The following is a 16,444-nucleotide window of genomic DNA, read 5'->3' as shown; positions in this document are numbered from 1 at the left end:
TTTCAGCCTCAGTAACTACTTAATAAATTCTCTAACCATAAATCCTAACCCCTCATTTAAGTAGTTTCTAGGCCTGAATAAATCTGACTAAACTATATGTTCATTATGAATTAAGTTCATGCTTTATTAAAGGCGGTATGGACGATTTTTCGGCGATTTGAGAACGCAGGCGGAAGTGCGCATGCGCACTCCCCCGTGCGGACCGATACAACACACACGTGCTTTTGTTTATTAGCGCAACGGAGCGCATCGCATCGCTCGTCTCCCGTAGATTTCTGTCAGCTCGAACTGTCTTTCTCCGTCTTCATTTTGCCCCGTACACTGAGGGAACTATATTATGATAGATCCATGCGCTTAGGCACGTGGAAACGTGGGGACGAGCCTGACGCAGCTGCAGGTGAACGGTAGGTGCGTTTTATGATTGATACGTGGCAGGACAAATGATTTATCCACGCCACGAGGAAATATGATAAAAAAATTGCTGAAAAAAAATCGTCCATACCACCTTTAAGGCTAACTAAAGGTTTCGTTATCATAAAGTGTTACCGATAGACCCTTATGACCTCACTGCTAAATGTATACATGTATATTGAAATTGTTAATATCACAAAAACAAATTCACAATAAAAGATGCATCTCTAGCCCTTCAATACAGAGAACAGTACAGCAACAAAATACACCGTTCTACCCTTATGCAAATACATAAACATGCATGACCTGTTCTCCCTTTTTTTGACAGCTCTAGTCTCAAACCACTCCTCTAGTGCCCCCTCTTCTAGTTCCCCCTCCTCATGTCAAGCCCGGCAATGACAACTGTATTTGCTGTAGCACTTTAGAGACTGCCAACCCGTAACCACCCTCTTCCTCCGGCCTGGCCCCTGCAAGTGTTTTAAGAGTCCCCACTTGGCCCCACCAATACAGGGCAGGTATCCGCTCTCACCAGTGTCTTGTAGTCGATCTGCTGTCTGATGAGCTTGTCTTCGCTCAAAGAGTAGCGCGCCTCTCCTGTGATGGAGTCAATGGGGCCTTTTTCCATCTGCTGTTTGATGGCACAGAAGAGGGAGAAGAGAGGCTCGCCCGCACACTCCTGCACACACGGAGAGGAGGGAGGAGAATGACAAATGTATTCACCCCCAAAACAAAAAGATCTTAAATGCTTATGGTTATATGTCACTGCAAGACTAATCAAGAGTGAGCTAAACATCAATGTAGTCTTATTTTTATCACCGTAATCAATATCTGGACAGACTATAGTATATAACAGAGCTATAACAGACTTAAAAACACATACAAAAACACCCTTTTTATAACAAAGACAGCAGCATTTCCATCACTTTAGTCATATCAGAAAACCTTCAGTAACCTTTATTTGGTTGATATAGAATTTAAAAATGTTCATTGTACAATAGAAATATTTGTTTGATTATTCGACTAACCAAAAAATGATTGCTGACTTGTTGTAATCATTAAATGCAACACTAATATGTTAGCACCTGATGCTAATACGATTTAGAAACTAAAGATCAAGTGGTTTTGTTGCAGTATCTGTGCATTTCCTCCCCACCACATTCAGCAACTTATTTTTATACAAAACACAGTGTGTTTTTTATGATTCTATTTTAGAATGGTTGAATGGTAACATTTTCATTCCGTTTCTCTTCTAGACTTACAATCTATCTGTCAAATATTTTGCCTCCAAACATGCTGTGAGTTGCAGAAAGAATTGGCTCACAACCAGAACACTGAAAATGGCTTGTGCCCATAATTGCATTACACAACATTATTTCAATACACTAATTTATGACTGCTTCTATATATAATGTGAATACTTGGAGCAGCATTCTGATATGACTTGGAATGGGTGTATGATGTATATTTTTTACCTTTAGAAACTTATAAAGAAGAAATGTAAACCAGTTGGTCAGCATTTTCTCTGCAACAGACTCAGTTCTGCAAAACAAATAGAAAGACAAACACACATTGAATTCGCAAATTGAATTACCACACGCATATTTTCAAAATAAAATGTACCATATTAGGCAAAATTGACTCCAGTGAGCATTTAGCCATGTTAGAATCAAAAATATACCAGAGTTACACGTGTTTGTATTTTTCTTGTATTTTTAGGCTGTCTTGAGGTTGTTTTTAAAGTGAGCAGCTATTGTTAGGCTTAACTGAACTGCTTTAATCTACAACAGAGTTGCTGCTTTATTTATTCATCTATTTATTTGTTTATTTGTTTATTTTTACCCATTTGTTCAGTTGAGATTACCACCGAAAGCTAAAATAATAGCAGTAGTCAATTCCAGGTCTTAAATGATCCAAATGATTCTGGCGGAGTGGAGGACTTCCTGTAGTATCACTTTATGACATCACATGGTAGAACAGAGTGTTTTGAGAGAAGAAGACAGCCTGAATATGCTGGATTTTTGTGCTAAACATGTGTGAACGAAACAAAACCCAACTCTAGATATGCTTTTGCTGAGGAAACAACATTATAACAGATCCAAAGTTGGCGTAATACAGGCCCTTTAAATGTCAGCAGCACATACAGTATTCTGGGAGTTAACTTTCACTACTTAAACATAATTACCAAAGGACTTGAATGGAAAACCATTTCCCCCAGATGCTATACAGGGGCATTTCAAACAATCTTCTTTGTTTTCTTTAATTTTTGCTAGCTTTTATGCTCAGGCACGCCAAGGGCAGCCAATCCACATCAACGATAGGGATATTAATACGAAGCAAAGCAATTAAAAGTCTTTATTTGATCCCAGCGGACTGATGTCGTAAGAGGTTGCGATGTAATAACACAAGCCTCATTATCAGGCGCTCCCTCGCGCCATTCAGCCAACGAACACCCGATCCGCGCACAAAGGAAAGTGAATGAATACATCTGGCTTTCTTTCTTGTTCCGCCTGGCATCCATGCTTCACTGGTGTAGCAAAATGCCGTGCGTGGTGACCTGGGCCGGTGGTGCCAGTGATCCTGTGTGAATGGCTAATACGCGTGCATGAAAACAACAGAACAGCAGCGGCTGCGGTGATGGTGTTGTGAGGGGAGAAAAGGAGAGCAGGAGGAGAGAGGGAGGAGAGTGTCAGGTATCCATTGACTATAGTTTTCCTCAAGGCAGCGGTGGGGAGTAGCCAGGAATTGTATCCAAGTAGGGATATTAGTAGCAAAACATAACTCTGAGATGCATTAGAAAGTAGTTGGTACAAGTTAAAAGTAACACCGTTATTTTCACACTGACAACCACAAGAGGGCGCTCTAGGCTCTAAGAAGAAGAATCTGCACTTCCTCTACCTCCGAAGTTTACGCAGTTGTTCAGAAGTGACACAGAGGAAGAAGAATTCAATGGATTTAGTGATTTGGGGTAATACTGATGCTTTGGTAGACGTGTTGGCGTGTTCTTTATGCTATAGTTATCTGAATAACTGTTAATATGTTACGTTAACATACCAGACACTTACCACAGTTCGTTGTCTGTGCCTCATGTAGCTGAAGGTGTTACATTAGCATACGTACATCTATTCATGTTCTCTAATCTGTTATTATTTTAAATTGCATTTCAAGATGAAATGTCTGTTCTTGGTCTTGGATTTTATCAAATACATTTCTCCCAAAAAATGTGTCTTACTCCAGTGCGACTTATATCTGTTTTTTCTTCTCTGTTATGTATTTTACTCCGGTGTGACTTAATCGCTTAAACACCTTTAAAGTGATACTTTCATGTACAAAAAATAAAGATGTAAGAAATAAACATTTAAATCTCTTCTATATTCATAACCAAAACATGTGTAAAGTACTCAAGTAAAAGAATTGATGCAACAAAAGTACCTTATTTTGAAAATAAAACTAGAGGTAACTAAATATTCAAATACTACTTTTTGTATTTTGATTTATGTTTCTGTAACAATCAATAGAGATGCCTTCTAAAGGTCACTGTAAAATAATATTTCCAGATAGATATCGATATGGATATCCAAAATCCCATCAGTATTTATTTTTGTATATCTAATACATTAAAAAAATGAAGCAAGAAATGTAAACCTTGCTAAATCTATATATGTACCAATTATGACCAATCTTAGCAAATTTTCATACGTAAACTGCCTCATTCATATGAAAACATAACATGATGAAAAACATGTAATTATACACAAGTAAACTACAGAAGTTTCAAATCAATTTTCAGATTAATATCTCTAAATGTTATATTTGTTCCTGACCTACAGTGCAAGGTAACTTCTCACTATAACCGCACTATAAACACAAGCCTGGCGCCCTGGCTCTCACACAGGCATCAATATTTCAAGATTAGTGCCATTGTGCCACTGTGGGTTTTGTCCGGTTCTTTCGGTGGCCAACTGCAACCTGCCACCATTCACTCTGCCTCTCCAAGGGTCTCTGCATGTGCCCAGCCAAGAGAGGGAGGAAGGGGAGGGGCCAGTGTCCAGAAGACCAACTCTGCACGCCACAACACCTGCCTGTCGCCGTGCCCACTGTTTTCACTACGTCGCCGCTCTCCAAAGTGCTAGAAGGGTCAAGCGGGTTACTCTTCATTTGCTTTCCTCTCTTTTTCTCCAAACCCTTTCTCTCTCTACATCCTTTCCTTTCTTCTCCCTGCTATAGTCGCGATTTGATTGGCCCTGGCTTTGCTTCAGAGCGCTTTGGAACAGTTCAGTTGAGGGTGGAACGCGCCTCCATGCACAGGTCTTGTATCACAAAGGTCTGCTATGTGAGCAACTGACTCAACTGATGAATAAAACCTTGCGCCTCTAAACAGCGTTCTGACGTCTCTTTCTGTAATACACTGATGTTATAGTATGATATTTTTGGTCTTGCTGCGCGTCGATAAACAGGAAACAGTTGACGCTAACGTGCTCTAGCTTTGGTTCGCTATGCAGCTCAGCATGTAAGTTAGCATCAGTGGAAATACGGAGGTTTATCACAAGATGAAGCTCTCTCTCTCTCTCTCTCTCTCTCTCTCTCTCTCTCTCTCTCTCTTCTCTCTCTCTCTCTCTCTCTCTCTCTCTCTCTCTCTCTCTCTCTCTCTCTCTCTCTCTCTCTCTCTCTCTCTCTCTCTCTCTCTCTCTCTCTCTCTCTCTCTCTCTCTCTCTCTCTCTCTCTCTCTCTCTCTCTCTCTCTCTCTCTCTCTCTCTCTCTCTCTCTCTCTCTCTCTCTCTCTCTGCCCTATTCTTAGTTCTGTAATCATATGCACTCCCCAAAATCCTCTCTATTTCCACAAATGTAGCCCATCTATCAAGGGTGAAAGGGGCATGGACAAAGAGAGAAAGAGAGAGGAGGGAGATGCAGGAAGGACAAAAAATAAATGCGTTTGGCTGAATATGGCGCTGGGTTTCTTTAACAGGTTTCCAAGAGATTGTTCTGCCCTAGTGGACACAGGCACAAGTAAGAGGTTCTTTTTTTCTCCATCAGAAAAGTCTGAGATAAAAAAAATATTGTGTACCACTTAACAACTTAACAATAACTACATGCTTTAGCCTTGATAAATCATAAAGAACAGTGTCTAATCAGCACCTAAAAATGTGTAATTATTTCATTTAATCCACTTTCATCCATAGATTTACATGGGACCTTGTAACTTCAAAGGCCGTTTCTCCCACAGAGACATAAAGATCTACTCTTTAAGTAGCTCTTACACACACCAAACTGCATTTGGTGAAAAAGATGAAATTCGAACTTTTACGCCAATCTTTATTTATTTTTTTATAATGTATTTATTTTGTATTTAATATGATGACAAAATTAAGCAAGACATTTAAAATTGGCTTTAGAATTTTCTGCCACTCGTTTGCCTCAGTGGAGATGTATTACCCAACCTGGAGTGTTCCACAGTATGGCATTAAACTTAGCTATCTAGTGTTTAAAGCAATTTTACTGTGAGCAGGCTCGCCTCTCCACAGATCTGTTTAATGCCATACTGTGGAACATTCTAAGCAAAGCAATAACATCTCCACCAGAAAAGTTTCACCATGTGCTCCTTTAACATGACTGCGTCTCAGATGACATCAGAACATACTGTGGCCCTGTAGTGTCCTATGCAGACAAAGGAATGCACTGATAATATGCGTATTTTGTGGTATGACTGGATAACTGTCATAGCAGAGTCATGAGCCATGTCTCAAATTTAAATGATCAGCTCAAACATTCGGGAATCTAATGAAAATACCACATTGTAATCGACGAAAAAAATAAGCGACGTCTTTAATCTCGCTAAACAAACCGTAGTAGATGAATAACTCTGTATGTGGATGAAGTAAAATGCGCTGTGGCATGTTGGGCACAAATGAGTTCCTGGCCGCCAACAGTGAGAGTGGTCTCTGGGTGTTCCTAATGATGTAGAACAGAGAACACCTGGCAGGATAAGCAGCTACAGTGCATGCATTGGCCACACACTATCTGGCAACACTGACAGATATGATCAACCCGGACTCCAAGGATGCAACAGACTATTTTGGGAAATGATTCATCTGCAAATTGTATTTACAAGTAGATGGAGTTGTTTTTATGTGTTACTCCATGGTATTTTTGTATACCAATTGACTAAAAAACTATGAAAAAACAGGAACGGAAACAGGAAAAAAAATGGGGCCTCATGGAGCTGGAATGTCCCACTCACTCACTTCAAAGTCCATGGTGGTTCCGGAATTCCAGTTAAAGCTAACAAACATTAGCATGCTAACGCTACTTCGCTAACACTTCCTACTTCGGGAGAATCAAATATTGCAGTCGACCAAGTGACCAATTCTGGGGCTAAACAGATTCTACTTTATTACATGAAAATATTGGGTAAGGCGCATTTAAGTGATCTTCAGTAGACTCCGTGTCCTCCATCAGAACAGGAGCTGGGCGAGGAGGAGCTGCTGTAATGGAGTAAAGAAGAGCCACAGGAGCAGACTGCAGTGCGACAGATGGTGCTGAGGAAGTCTCATTTGCTCACTTCTGCTGCTGCTTGTGCTCCAGCTCAGGTTGAGACGGGACAGATGGAGAGATGGCGCTCTGTGTGTGGATTCACTCTGCACACTCCCTCTTTTTCTGTATTTCCCTTACTTTTTCTCCCTCTTTCATCTCCTGCCGTTTCTCTCTCCCCCCTCTTGATTCTGCTCTTTATTTCCTCTCACTACATCTCTAACTCTTCCCCCATCCATTTCTTTCTACTCCTCCCTTTCTCTCTCTTTTTCATTATTTGCTCCTCTCACTACATCTCTAACTCTATCCCCCTCTCTCTATGATTTTCTCTCTATCTTCCTCTCTCCTGCACCCCCTCTTTCCCTTTCTCTCTCTGCCCCCCTCTCTCTTTTATTTCATATTTCTCCTTCTCCCTTTCTCTCTTCCCCTCTCTCCTTTCTTCTCTCTTGTTCATTCCTTGCTCCTCTCTCCATCTCTTCCCCTCTCTCCTTCTCCCTCTTTTTCATTCTTTGCTCCTCCCTCCTTCTCTTTCTTCCTTTCTCGCTCCCCTTCTCTCCATTTTTCATTATTTTCTCCTCTCTCTACATCTCTCTCTATTCTCCTCTCCTTTTTCATTCTTTGCTCCTCCCCCTTTCTCTCTCTGCCCCCCTCTCTCTTTTATTTCATATTTCTCCTTCTCTCTTTCTCTCTTCCCCCTCTCTCCTTCTTTCTCCCCTCTCTAATCTCGGATGAGGAGGCTGTGGTAACCGTGCTCTGAAGCTGTGCCAGAGAAAACCTGCTCACGCACTTTAAGCATCGATTTTGCAATCAAGCAAACAGAGGAGCGGGGAAGTAGCGGCGAGAGCTAGATGGGGACTATAGATTGAGCGGGCGAGTATTGGAAAGGAGGAAAGATAAACATAGTTCGGGAGCGACAAAAGTGGCACGAGCGTCGAGGGAGGAGAAAATCAGGAGCAGCGGGGAATGAGTACACAGGGTTCGGACGGGCAGAATAAGTGAGCAAACAGAGACAAAGACACACACGGGGGGACAAACGGAATGACCCGAGAGCGAGCAGAATAAGGACACGCATCTATCACTCGCAAACTTTTTGATGTAAATGTAATTATGCTCCATGTCAGAGGTTTAGACTCCAGCGTCGGTGTTTTAAAATGTGTGTTGAATCCAGTTTCGGAGCAATTAAAGGTCAGACGTGGACAAGGCTTTGGGATGAAGTTGTTTGACCTCAGATCCAAGGACACATATTATGCAAAAATGACTTTACTGAGCTTTTAACAATGTTTTCACTTTTTCCCTTTTCAAAAAATCATACCTTGAGTTGTATTAACCTGTTACCATCCATCTATTTTCGCCCTGTGCACAATGGTTGGACATACCCAAATGGCATTGCTTATTAAAAGAGGATCTTATGTTCCACATGCAAGTGTGATGCATCATTAGAAAGCTTAGGCCTTCTAGTTTCTGCAGATGTGCACATGAACACTGTCAGGGCTTCAGAACTTACACTATAGAAGCCCAAACATAAACCAAACATCCTTTTTTTAGTCTCGCCCGAATATTGTCAATTTGTAATGGTCCTGAGCATGACATACTGCATTGTGTGCTTATGCTGTTCACTGTACATGATGTTTATCTTGTTGACAACAACTGTGTAAAGTTTCAGATCTCTAGGAACAGGCATTTTGGTGCTGTTGACCTTTTTGTATCAAAAAGTATATTCGGAACAAGTGATCCAAATATGTGCCAGGTGTTCCAAACTGTTTTATTACAATTTTAGCTCCTCTATGATCATAAAACATACATTTTGATGTTTTGTAGGCCACTAATACAAATTATAGCTGCTAAAAACAATATATGTGAAAATGTGTAAATATGAGTTTACCCATGAATTTCCCATATAGAGGGTAAAAAAAACAAAAACAAATTAATAATATTTTTATTTTATTTTTGTATTGGTATAATAATACATATATCTAACAAAATGCGCGTCCAAAAGGCAAATAAAATCAGAAAACGTTATGCGTAAAATCTAGCCGCCTCCTGCACAAAAATCTAGGCTCTGACAGCCTTACGCACGAAAATACAGATGATTCTGTGTGAATAAACCCGCCCACCATTCTAAAGCTATTCTTATTGGCTAGAATAATATGTCAATCAAAGTCGGCTGTCGCTAGCATGCAGCGCTATCTTGATGCCAACAACAAACCATGTGCGTCGGAAGCGGCGCATTTTTTTTCCTCCGGAGGCTCTAGAAAACAAACCCGTCGACAGAAAAATTGGTGGATGGTCTCATTCTGTAGGTAACAGTCTGAAGAAAGGATTGATGCCAAACACCATATTATAAGTCAAACAGGGCATTTGTTATGGACGGAGAAATGCGCCGGACGAGCCTTAATCCTGACCATCGTCAAAGAAGAAAACTTTGTTTACTTGACAATATCTCAAAATCGGATAACTTCAGGAAAAATACAAGTGGATATTGTCTTTCAATGGTTCCTTTTGGAGAGACTGAGCACAAGGATGTACAGAATTAAAGCCGTTTCGTCCGCCATAAACAGCAAACAGGTAGGACATGTTTGTAAAAGTTGAGACTTTCTCACAAACTATGGGTAATTGCTTCTTGGGGCATATTATTCAATGTGAATCAATGAAATATTTGTTTTGTTGAGAAAATAACCTTTAAAATGATGTATGGCTTGCTGGTATTGACCACGGAAATAAAAGTGATGATGTAACAGAATATTTGAGATATGGAAAATGCGCGCCGGCGCGCAGGTGGATGGTGAGTCTCATTTCCTCGTGGCGTGGACTTCTGATTAGTCCTGCCACGTATCAATCATAAAACGCACCTACCGCTCACCTTCAGCCGCGTGCGGCTCGTCCCCACGTTTCCGCGTGCCTAAGCGCATGGATCTATCATAATATAGTTCCCTCAGTGTACGGGACAAAATTAAGACAGAGAAAGACAGTTCGAGCTGACTCAGAAGAGACCGAAATCTACGGGAGACGAGAGATGCGATGCTCTTGTGTAGGTCCACTTCAGTTCTCAAATCGGCAAAAAATCGGCCATTATGCCTTTAAGCTTCATTCACACTCGTTTCATTCTCACTGTTTTCAAGCCTCACAAAAACAATGGTTTCAAATTGACCCAAATTTGTGACGTCAGAAATCTGAAGGTGCTGTTTTCAAGTCTATAAATCGTCACCGGACTTGTTCTGAGCATTTCTGCCTCAAATTGTTTTATTAGCATGTTGGGGGTAAGTTTGCTTTGGTTATTCCCTCTGCGTGATGGCGTGTTAACACTAAAACCTGATGAGGGAACGCCTGACTACATACTTTATTTGAAGGTTTTTTGCTGTTATAATTGTGAATTGTGAATTTGACTTGTAAAAACATGACATTTTCCTGACAATGATTAGAAACTGCAAATAGAAAATCAAAATGGAGTCAGAAAAAAATGACGAGGAATTTAGAGCAAAGTTCCACAGGGAATTTTACAATCCAGGAAGGGTTTATATTTGTAAGTTAGCGGTAGAACACCTAACTACACTATAGACTGTCAAAATAAGGGTTAGAGTCAAATGTATTGTGTTCAAATATATTACCGGTACTTGACTTGAAAGTACATATTTTAAGATTAATTAAAAAAAACATCTGGGAATCAAAACCAGAAGCTTTGCCCCGATGCTCCCGAATGATTTGACACTATTGTTGTTGAATGTTCTTTGTAACATCCTGAATCCCTTATCCAAACCCAGATTCAAGTGTCACGTTCTCAGGTCGACATTTCAGCCACATTCTGGGTTATTTTGAGAAGAGATGCCAGTCAGCCCACACTGCAGGGCGGGGCTGCACACATCACATCTGAAATGCATGCTGGGATGTGGACGTACTAACAAGCGGATCTGAGCAGGAGGAGGAGAGATGAAGACGATCTGATCACTGCCCATCACGGTGACGTCCGGGACAAATTGGCAATCAAAGCAGCCGTGCGTTTGTGGTAAACATGTTCCAGCTTCCTCGCTCTGCTTGCGATGTTCTGACAACTACAGAACGGAAGCCATCATTATGGACGGACTGAACATTAACTCGGCAAACTTTGGTTCTCTCGGCACTGAAAAGAGTAAAGCTGAGCCGACAATCAAGGAATGGACCCAAATTATAACAGACAAGCCCAAAATGGATAAAATTACATTCGGATTTGATTTGATAATTTTGATCACGGTGAACTACATATTTAGGATTATGTAAAATGTTTGTTCTCTGTCTATGGCTTGTGACAATGTAGTTTAAAAATTGAATAAAAATATAAAAAAATGATTGCCTTTAATATTTCACAAAATAAACTTCATTTACAGCCGTTACTTTTGGTTTGGTGGAGTCTGGTGCTTGGCTCGATGCACATTCTTATGCCATTTTGTCGAACATTGCTGACAAAACAATCGTATCTCCATGAAGAGTGGACAAAAAAAACTATTGTTATAAGGTTAAAGAAAATACAAACTCAATGTAAATGTACAACTGTCAAAAAATACAGCAATCTTGTCAGCATCCACTGTTTCCAACTGTAGGTCGGCCCAGATTTCTACTTTACGTTGAATAATAGGGAACGAGACAGAATGTGTTTGAATGGATATTTTTGCAATCACTGTAGAACTGCTTTTTATTTAATTACAGCTTCTGTCAGCAAACAAATAATCTCACAAGATCATTTTCCACGTCATAAATTTATATCGCGCGATCCTGTCCCATCCCTGTCAAATCTGAAATTAAAAATTAAAATATGAATCAATCAAATCTTTATATTTCGTCTTTTCCTTTTACTTATTTAGACTTGACATATGTAAGCCAGTCTAATTCAGTAGTCAACCTTTATGTCAGATGCCCTTGCGGCTGGAATTTAAAATAAGGTATTAAGGTATTTACTTTCTATCTTTGAGGTGATCCCTCATCAGGATCTGTGTTAGCGCTCTACTGGCATCTACTGGCACCTGAGATCATTACCATGGGGAAAGAACCAAAAGCTAGCTTTACCCCGACATGCTAATGAAGGCACGCAGTTGTAATGAATGTGATTTGAGTCAGAAACTTCAGAACGAGTCTGGGGATGATTTATGGACTTAAAAACAACACAGAAAGATAAAATTATTTTTTCCAAGATTTAGCAACATGTGTGAATGAAGCTAAACACAACTTCAGTTATGTTTTTTGATGAGGGAACGATGTAAGAACAACAAAAGTACATTTTGCATAAACATGTGTCCTTAAAAACAATTAAAAATAACCTCAAAAAGACACAGCAATCGCCCAAACAAGGGTACAAAGATATTTCGGCAATACTTGATCCTCAACAGAGACATTTTCAGACTCATTCGAGCACATTACTCATGCAATGTAAAAAGATCATCTGAATATCGTTATCGGGACAACGCGAACAATGCGAAACGTATTGAGAGATTGATTTTCTGCCACTATGCCACATGCCTGAATTTATTGTATCTTATATGCTTTCTTTGTCACCTCAGAAAAAGGTTTAGATGCAGAATCTTTATCACACACTGTTCAGTTTTCTGATAAATACCCAATCCGCACACAGATCTGAGCCCCTGCCTGCACGCCGCTGCTGTACAGATTGTGGTGATGACACAGTGCTGAACATCTCCTTTGTCCTTGAAAGCTCGTCCTGTCTGCACCGCACGTAGCATCTCTCTGTAGTATCTGGAGCAAGCATCAGGGCCTTCTCCATTGTTTATTGCCCGTGCCACAGCTTGGTAAACTCTGGAGGCAATGAATCAAAACTCGCGTGCAGACGACATAAATCTTAGCCCGAGTCACTGAGCGGATTTCGACATGTTTTTACGACGCGCTGAACGTAACTGCCGTCGACCGCTCCTGCTGCTGCTGCTGTGGGTCGACAACAGCATTTTGACTCTCTGTTCAATGTGGTTAATTTTATTTAGTGTTAATTGAAGTATATATTACAAGCCACTTAGGATTTTAACTAGCTGCATCAATATGTAAAATGATTTATTAGAGTCAAATTGTCGTTTATTTTGCCTGCACAGTCATTGCCACTTTAAAACAGTTGTATGGTGAATTGGCAGTTGTTGGAGCTCTGGTAGGACTTGAACCTGCAACCCTCAAAGTTGTGTTACAATTTTGTGCGTCAGTTCTCCACTCCATACTCGGTGTATCAAAATATTTGAGGCAAATAGCATATAACAATCAAAAGTAAATGCATTTTTTAAATATATTTTTTTAGCTTTGCAACAGTAACAAAAGCAACAATTATTGAAAAATATGTAAAAACAATATTACAGATTTCTTGCCTTACAATTGTATTTGCATTTAATAAAAAAATCATATTTGTTTGGTAAATTATGTAATAATTTTTGTATATAAAATTAAAAACTATTGAGGGGTCAACGTTTCTTTCTCTTGGCTTTCAGAATCTCCTATTAAATAAACACATAATGTAAAATAAAATGTCAATATGTCTTCAAACCCAGCTCTATTTGGAGTAATCCAGTTAGTCCAGGCGCTCATATCCACTAGGGTTCCATTTGCCAAAAGCCCCTTGATATTTCACATTTTGGGATAGCCTGAGCTTAATTCCAATTTCCATTTTTGTACACACACTTTTAAAGGGTTTAAAAAACGTCCGATTCAAGGTGAGTTCAGTTCCATGCCTAAGGACACAACAACTGCTTAGCTTCCGAGGTCAGATGAGATTGGTCCACTGTTAATATCAAGTCCTAAGTACTCCAGCTCAATTTGAAATGTATGCCACTAAAGTGCTCAGTTTGTGTCTCTACTGAGTGGGATCGTCTTTAGCCAAAGGGAGATTAAGAGTTTTAATTGAAATGAGACGGAAAAATGGAAGTCTGTGAAATGGCTGTCAGATCATTTGTGGATGGCTCGACTAAAACCCTCAAGCTACTGGAAATACCGTGCATTCATTTCATCGGGATCCATAATATTCTAACTAAACACATCCAATGGTACGAAGCCAAACTCATGCCCGGAATGTGTTTAACTGCGCAGTGTTTGGATGTATTCAAGCTACATCTTATCCTGTTCCAGTTTTCCGCTACGCTATTTAAAAGGAGCTGCAGTGCTAATTACTCATAATTATTTTTCCTAATGATATGCACTGCGATGTACTCTGAGACAGTTATTCAAGGTCATGGGGGGGATTCCTGTTGCTGGAGGAAAAGACAGTGTAGGAGAGTGTACAGTACCACAATGAAACGCAATCTTTATTTTAGGGTGTTTACTTTCTGCTCATTTGCATATGTGAAAGTGGTTCATTCTGTTTTCATTTGCATTTGTTCTGCCTTAATTATGATAATAAGGACTGGTGCCCCATGAAATCATTTTTTTTGGTTGGACTAGAAATACATGGAATTTTGTTATTTATAGTAATAAAATAGAAGTTTCTTATTAGCAAATAAGTCAATGTTTAATTAGCAGTAAAACAAGGATATGCAGAGTAAGACATTCATAAGGGTCAAACAAAAACAAATTAACCACTTACAGTATGCAAATTAAGATCATAAGTGTACCCTAAAATAAAGTGTCACCAATATGTTTTTTTATGAAGTGGTATACAAAACGATTCATGCTTTTGTGTATGAACAACTGCTTGGTCCCAAAAGCTGATAATATAGAAAGACAACTATTAGGCTGTTGAACACTCCGACACGGGGAAGAGTATTCGCCCCTCAGTCATTATGCCGTGGAAAGGACTTTTACATACATATACATATATATAAACTTTGTTCTGTATTCATTTCAAACCGTTCCAAAGCGCTGAGGAGAACAGATTGGTGCCCCGCAGATTGGTGCCCCGACTGATATTGAAAGGCGCTTTTGTTCATGAAGCTCACCTGCGCAGTAGTAGCTTGGGGTGGTTCTTGCTCTCCAGGTTGCGGTCTATGAGGTCGGACAGCAGGTGCTTGAGGACATCGGTGGCGTACTCCAGTTTGCTCTGAAGCACCGTCATAATGAGCGAGGCCACGTTGCCCCTGTCCCGCATGGAGAAGCCCCGCTGCGCCTCCAGAGTGCGGATGAAGCAGAGCAGGTACACCTTGTTGTTAATGAGCTGGCCAAAGAGTTTCAGTCCCTTTTCCACCTGCTCCTGGCGGTATCCCGGCACCTGTCGATGAACAACAGAGCAGTTCATTTGAAACCGAAAACACACAAAAAAGATTTGATTCAAAGGGCCAAAGATAGGAACGTAATCCAATAGAAGTCAGGAAACTGTTGTCAGAGTGTGAAGCATGTTAGGTACAAATAAAGTACAAAGTGATGAATACAAGAGACTAATAATACTTCACTGTCTCTTTGAGGAGGACAACACCAATACTATGTACAGAATACATTAAATACCCATCATTCAACAGTGCAAGAGACTAAAAAAGTAATACACCATCAGCGGGCCAGACATGTATTTCAGCCTTAAGTTATATTTTTTTGCATATTCCCTTGACCTTTGTGCAGGTTCAATTGTGTACATTCCCTATTCTTCTAAGGGTAAAACTTAAGTAAAACACTGCATTTTTACTAGCGAGACAGCGGTTTATCATGGCATAACCTTCTGTTGTCGTGGTTCATTCAAATCCGTGCTCTTAGGCTCAACAGGATGTATTAAACCACAAGATGAATATAGACAAAACCAAAGCAGTTCCTCATTCATCATTCAGAAATGTTGACATGAACGCAGCCTGCTGGCCATTTGTACAGGATCACATTGTATAAAACGCTTCGAGATGTAACGAGATGAACGTTTATTGTTTGCTCTGATGTTAAGCAAAAGATATGAAACGGGACGCCTCTTGAGGAACCGTTAAATCCTTTTGATGGCGCTCTGTTTTACAACGCCGAGTTAAAAGCCAGATCGTTGGTGTGCATTTCTCTCATCTGAGACAAACTTTAAACAAGTCGCACTTGGCACACGGCTCTCCCTTTCATGTTTAAGTAGCGTCTACCTACCTATGGAGATTTCTGTCAAGAGCACTCGCTACGACAGGCTCTCTTCGGACCGATGCAGCTGTCAGCGTGCATCTGTTTTTTTTGTGGCTTCCTGCTGGAGTGCATTGTAAATCTGACAGGAGCTATTGTTAAATTGCAAGTCTGAATTGTAAGGATTCACCTCTTGGTGCATTAACATTATAGTTACAGGAACAGACAAGACGGAAAAGCACCCACCCAAGCATAAACGATCACATTTGTTTTCCAGTTCCGAACATGAAGAGCTGACAGAATGTTGTGGAAGGTTGGGGGAAGAAAGTGGTGCAGTGGGTTAAGCAATTGGGCCGAGAGTTGCCTATTCATTTCCCACCTAAGCACTGTTTGATTAGGATTCTTTCTTATTAAAAAAAACAATAAAAGAGACTTAATCATCATCAGAAAAGAATGTAGCAGAATGCAAAACAGCACAAAAACACTTGGAAACACCATATCTCAAATGGCAGAAAAGCCCATTAACCCAAAGATTCTCTGTTAC

General features: G+C 40.2%; 1 protein-coding gene across 2 annotated transcripts in view; it reads right to left on the bottom strand.

Annotated features, from left to right (window-relative positions):
- The window catches only part of plxna4 (plexin A4), a 313,531-nt gene that overhangs the window by 35,195 nt on the left and 261,892 nt on the right, over nucleotides 1-16,444 (bottom strand). For both annotated transcript variants that reach the window (XM_072454782.1, XM_072454783.1), the window contains exons 22-24: nucleotides 14,826-15,094; nucleotides 1,884-1,950; nucleotides 941-1,087 (exon numbers count right to left, since the gene is read on the bottom strand). In XM_072454782.1, the coding sequence (XP_072310883.1) occupies nucleotides 941-1,087; nucleotides 1,884-1,950; nucleotides 14,826-15,094 (483 nt within the window). The remainder of the gene's footprint in view (nucleotides 1-940; nucleotides 1,088-1,883; nucleotides 1,951-14,825; nucleotides 15,095-16,444) is intronic.

Source organism: Eucyclogobius newberryi, unplaced genomic scaffold (assembly GCF_026437365.1).
Source record: "Eucyclogobius newberryi isolate DKJ021-1_F unplaced genomic scaffold, fEucNew1.0.hap1 SCAF_2, whole genome shotgun sequence".
Lineage (NCBI taxonomy): Eukaryota > Metazoa > Chordata > Actinopteri > Gobiiformes > Gobiidae > Eucyclogobius > Eucyclogobius newberryi.
Note: the sequence above shows the minus strand (reverse complement) of the source record. Positions and strands in the feature narration are given on the sequence as shown.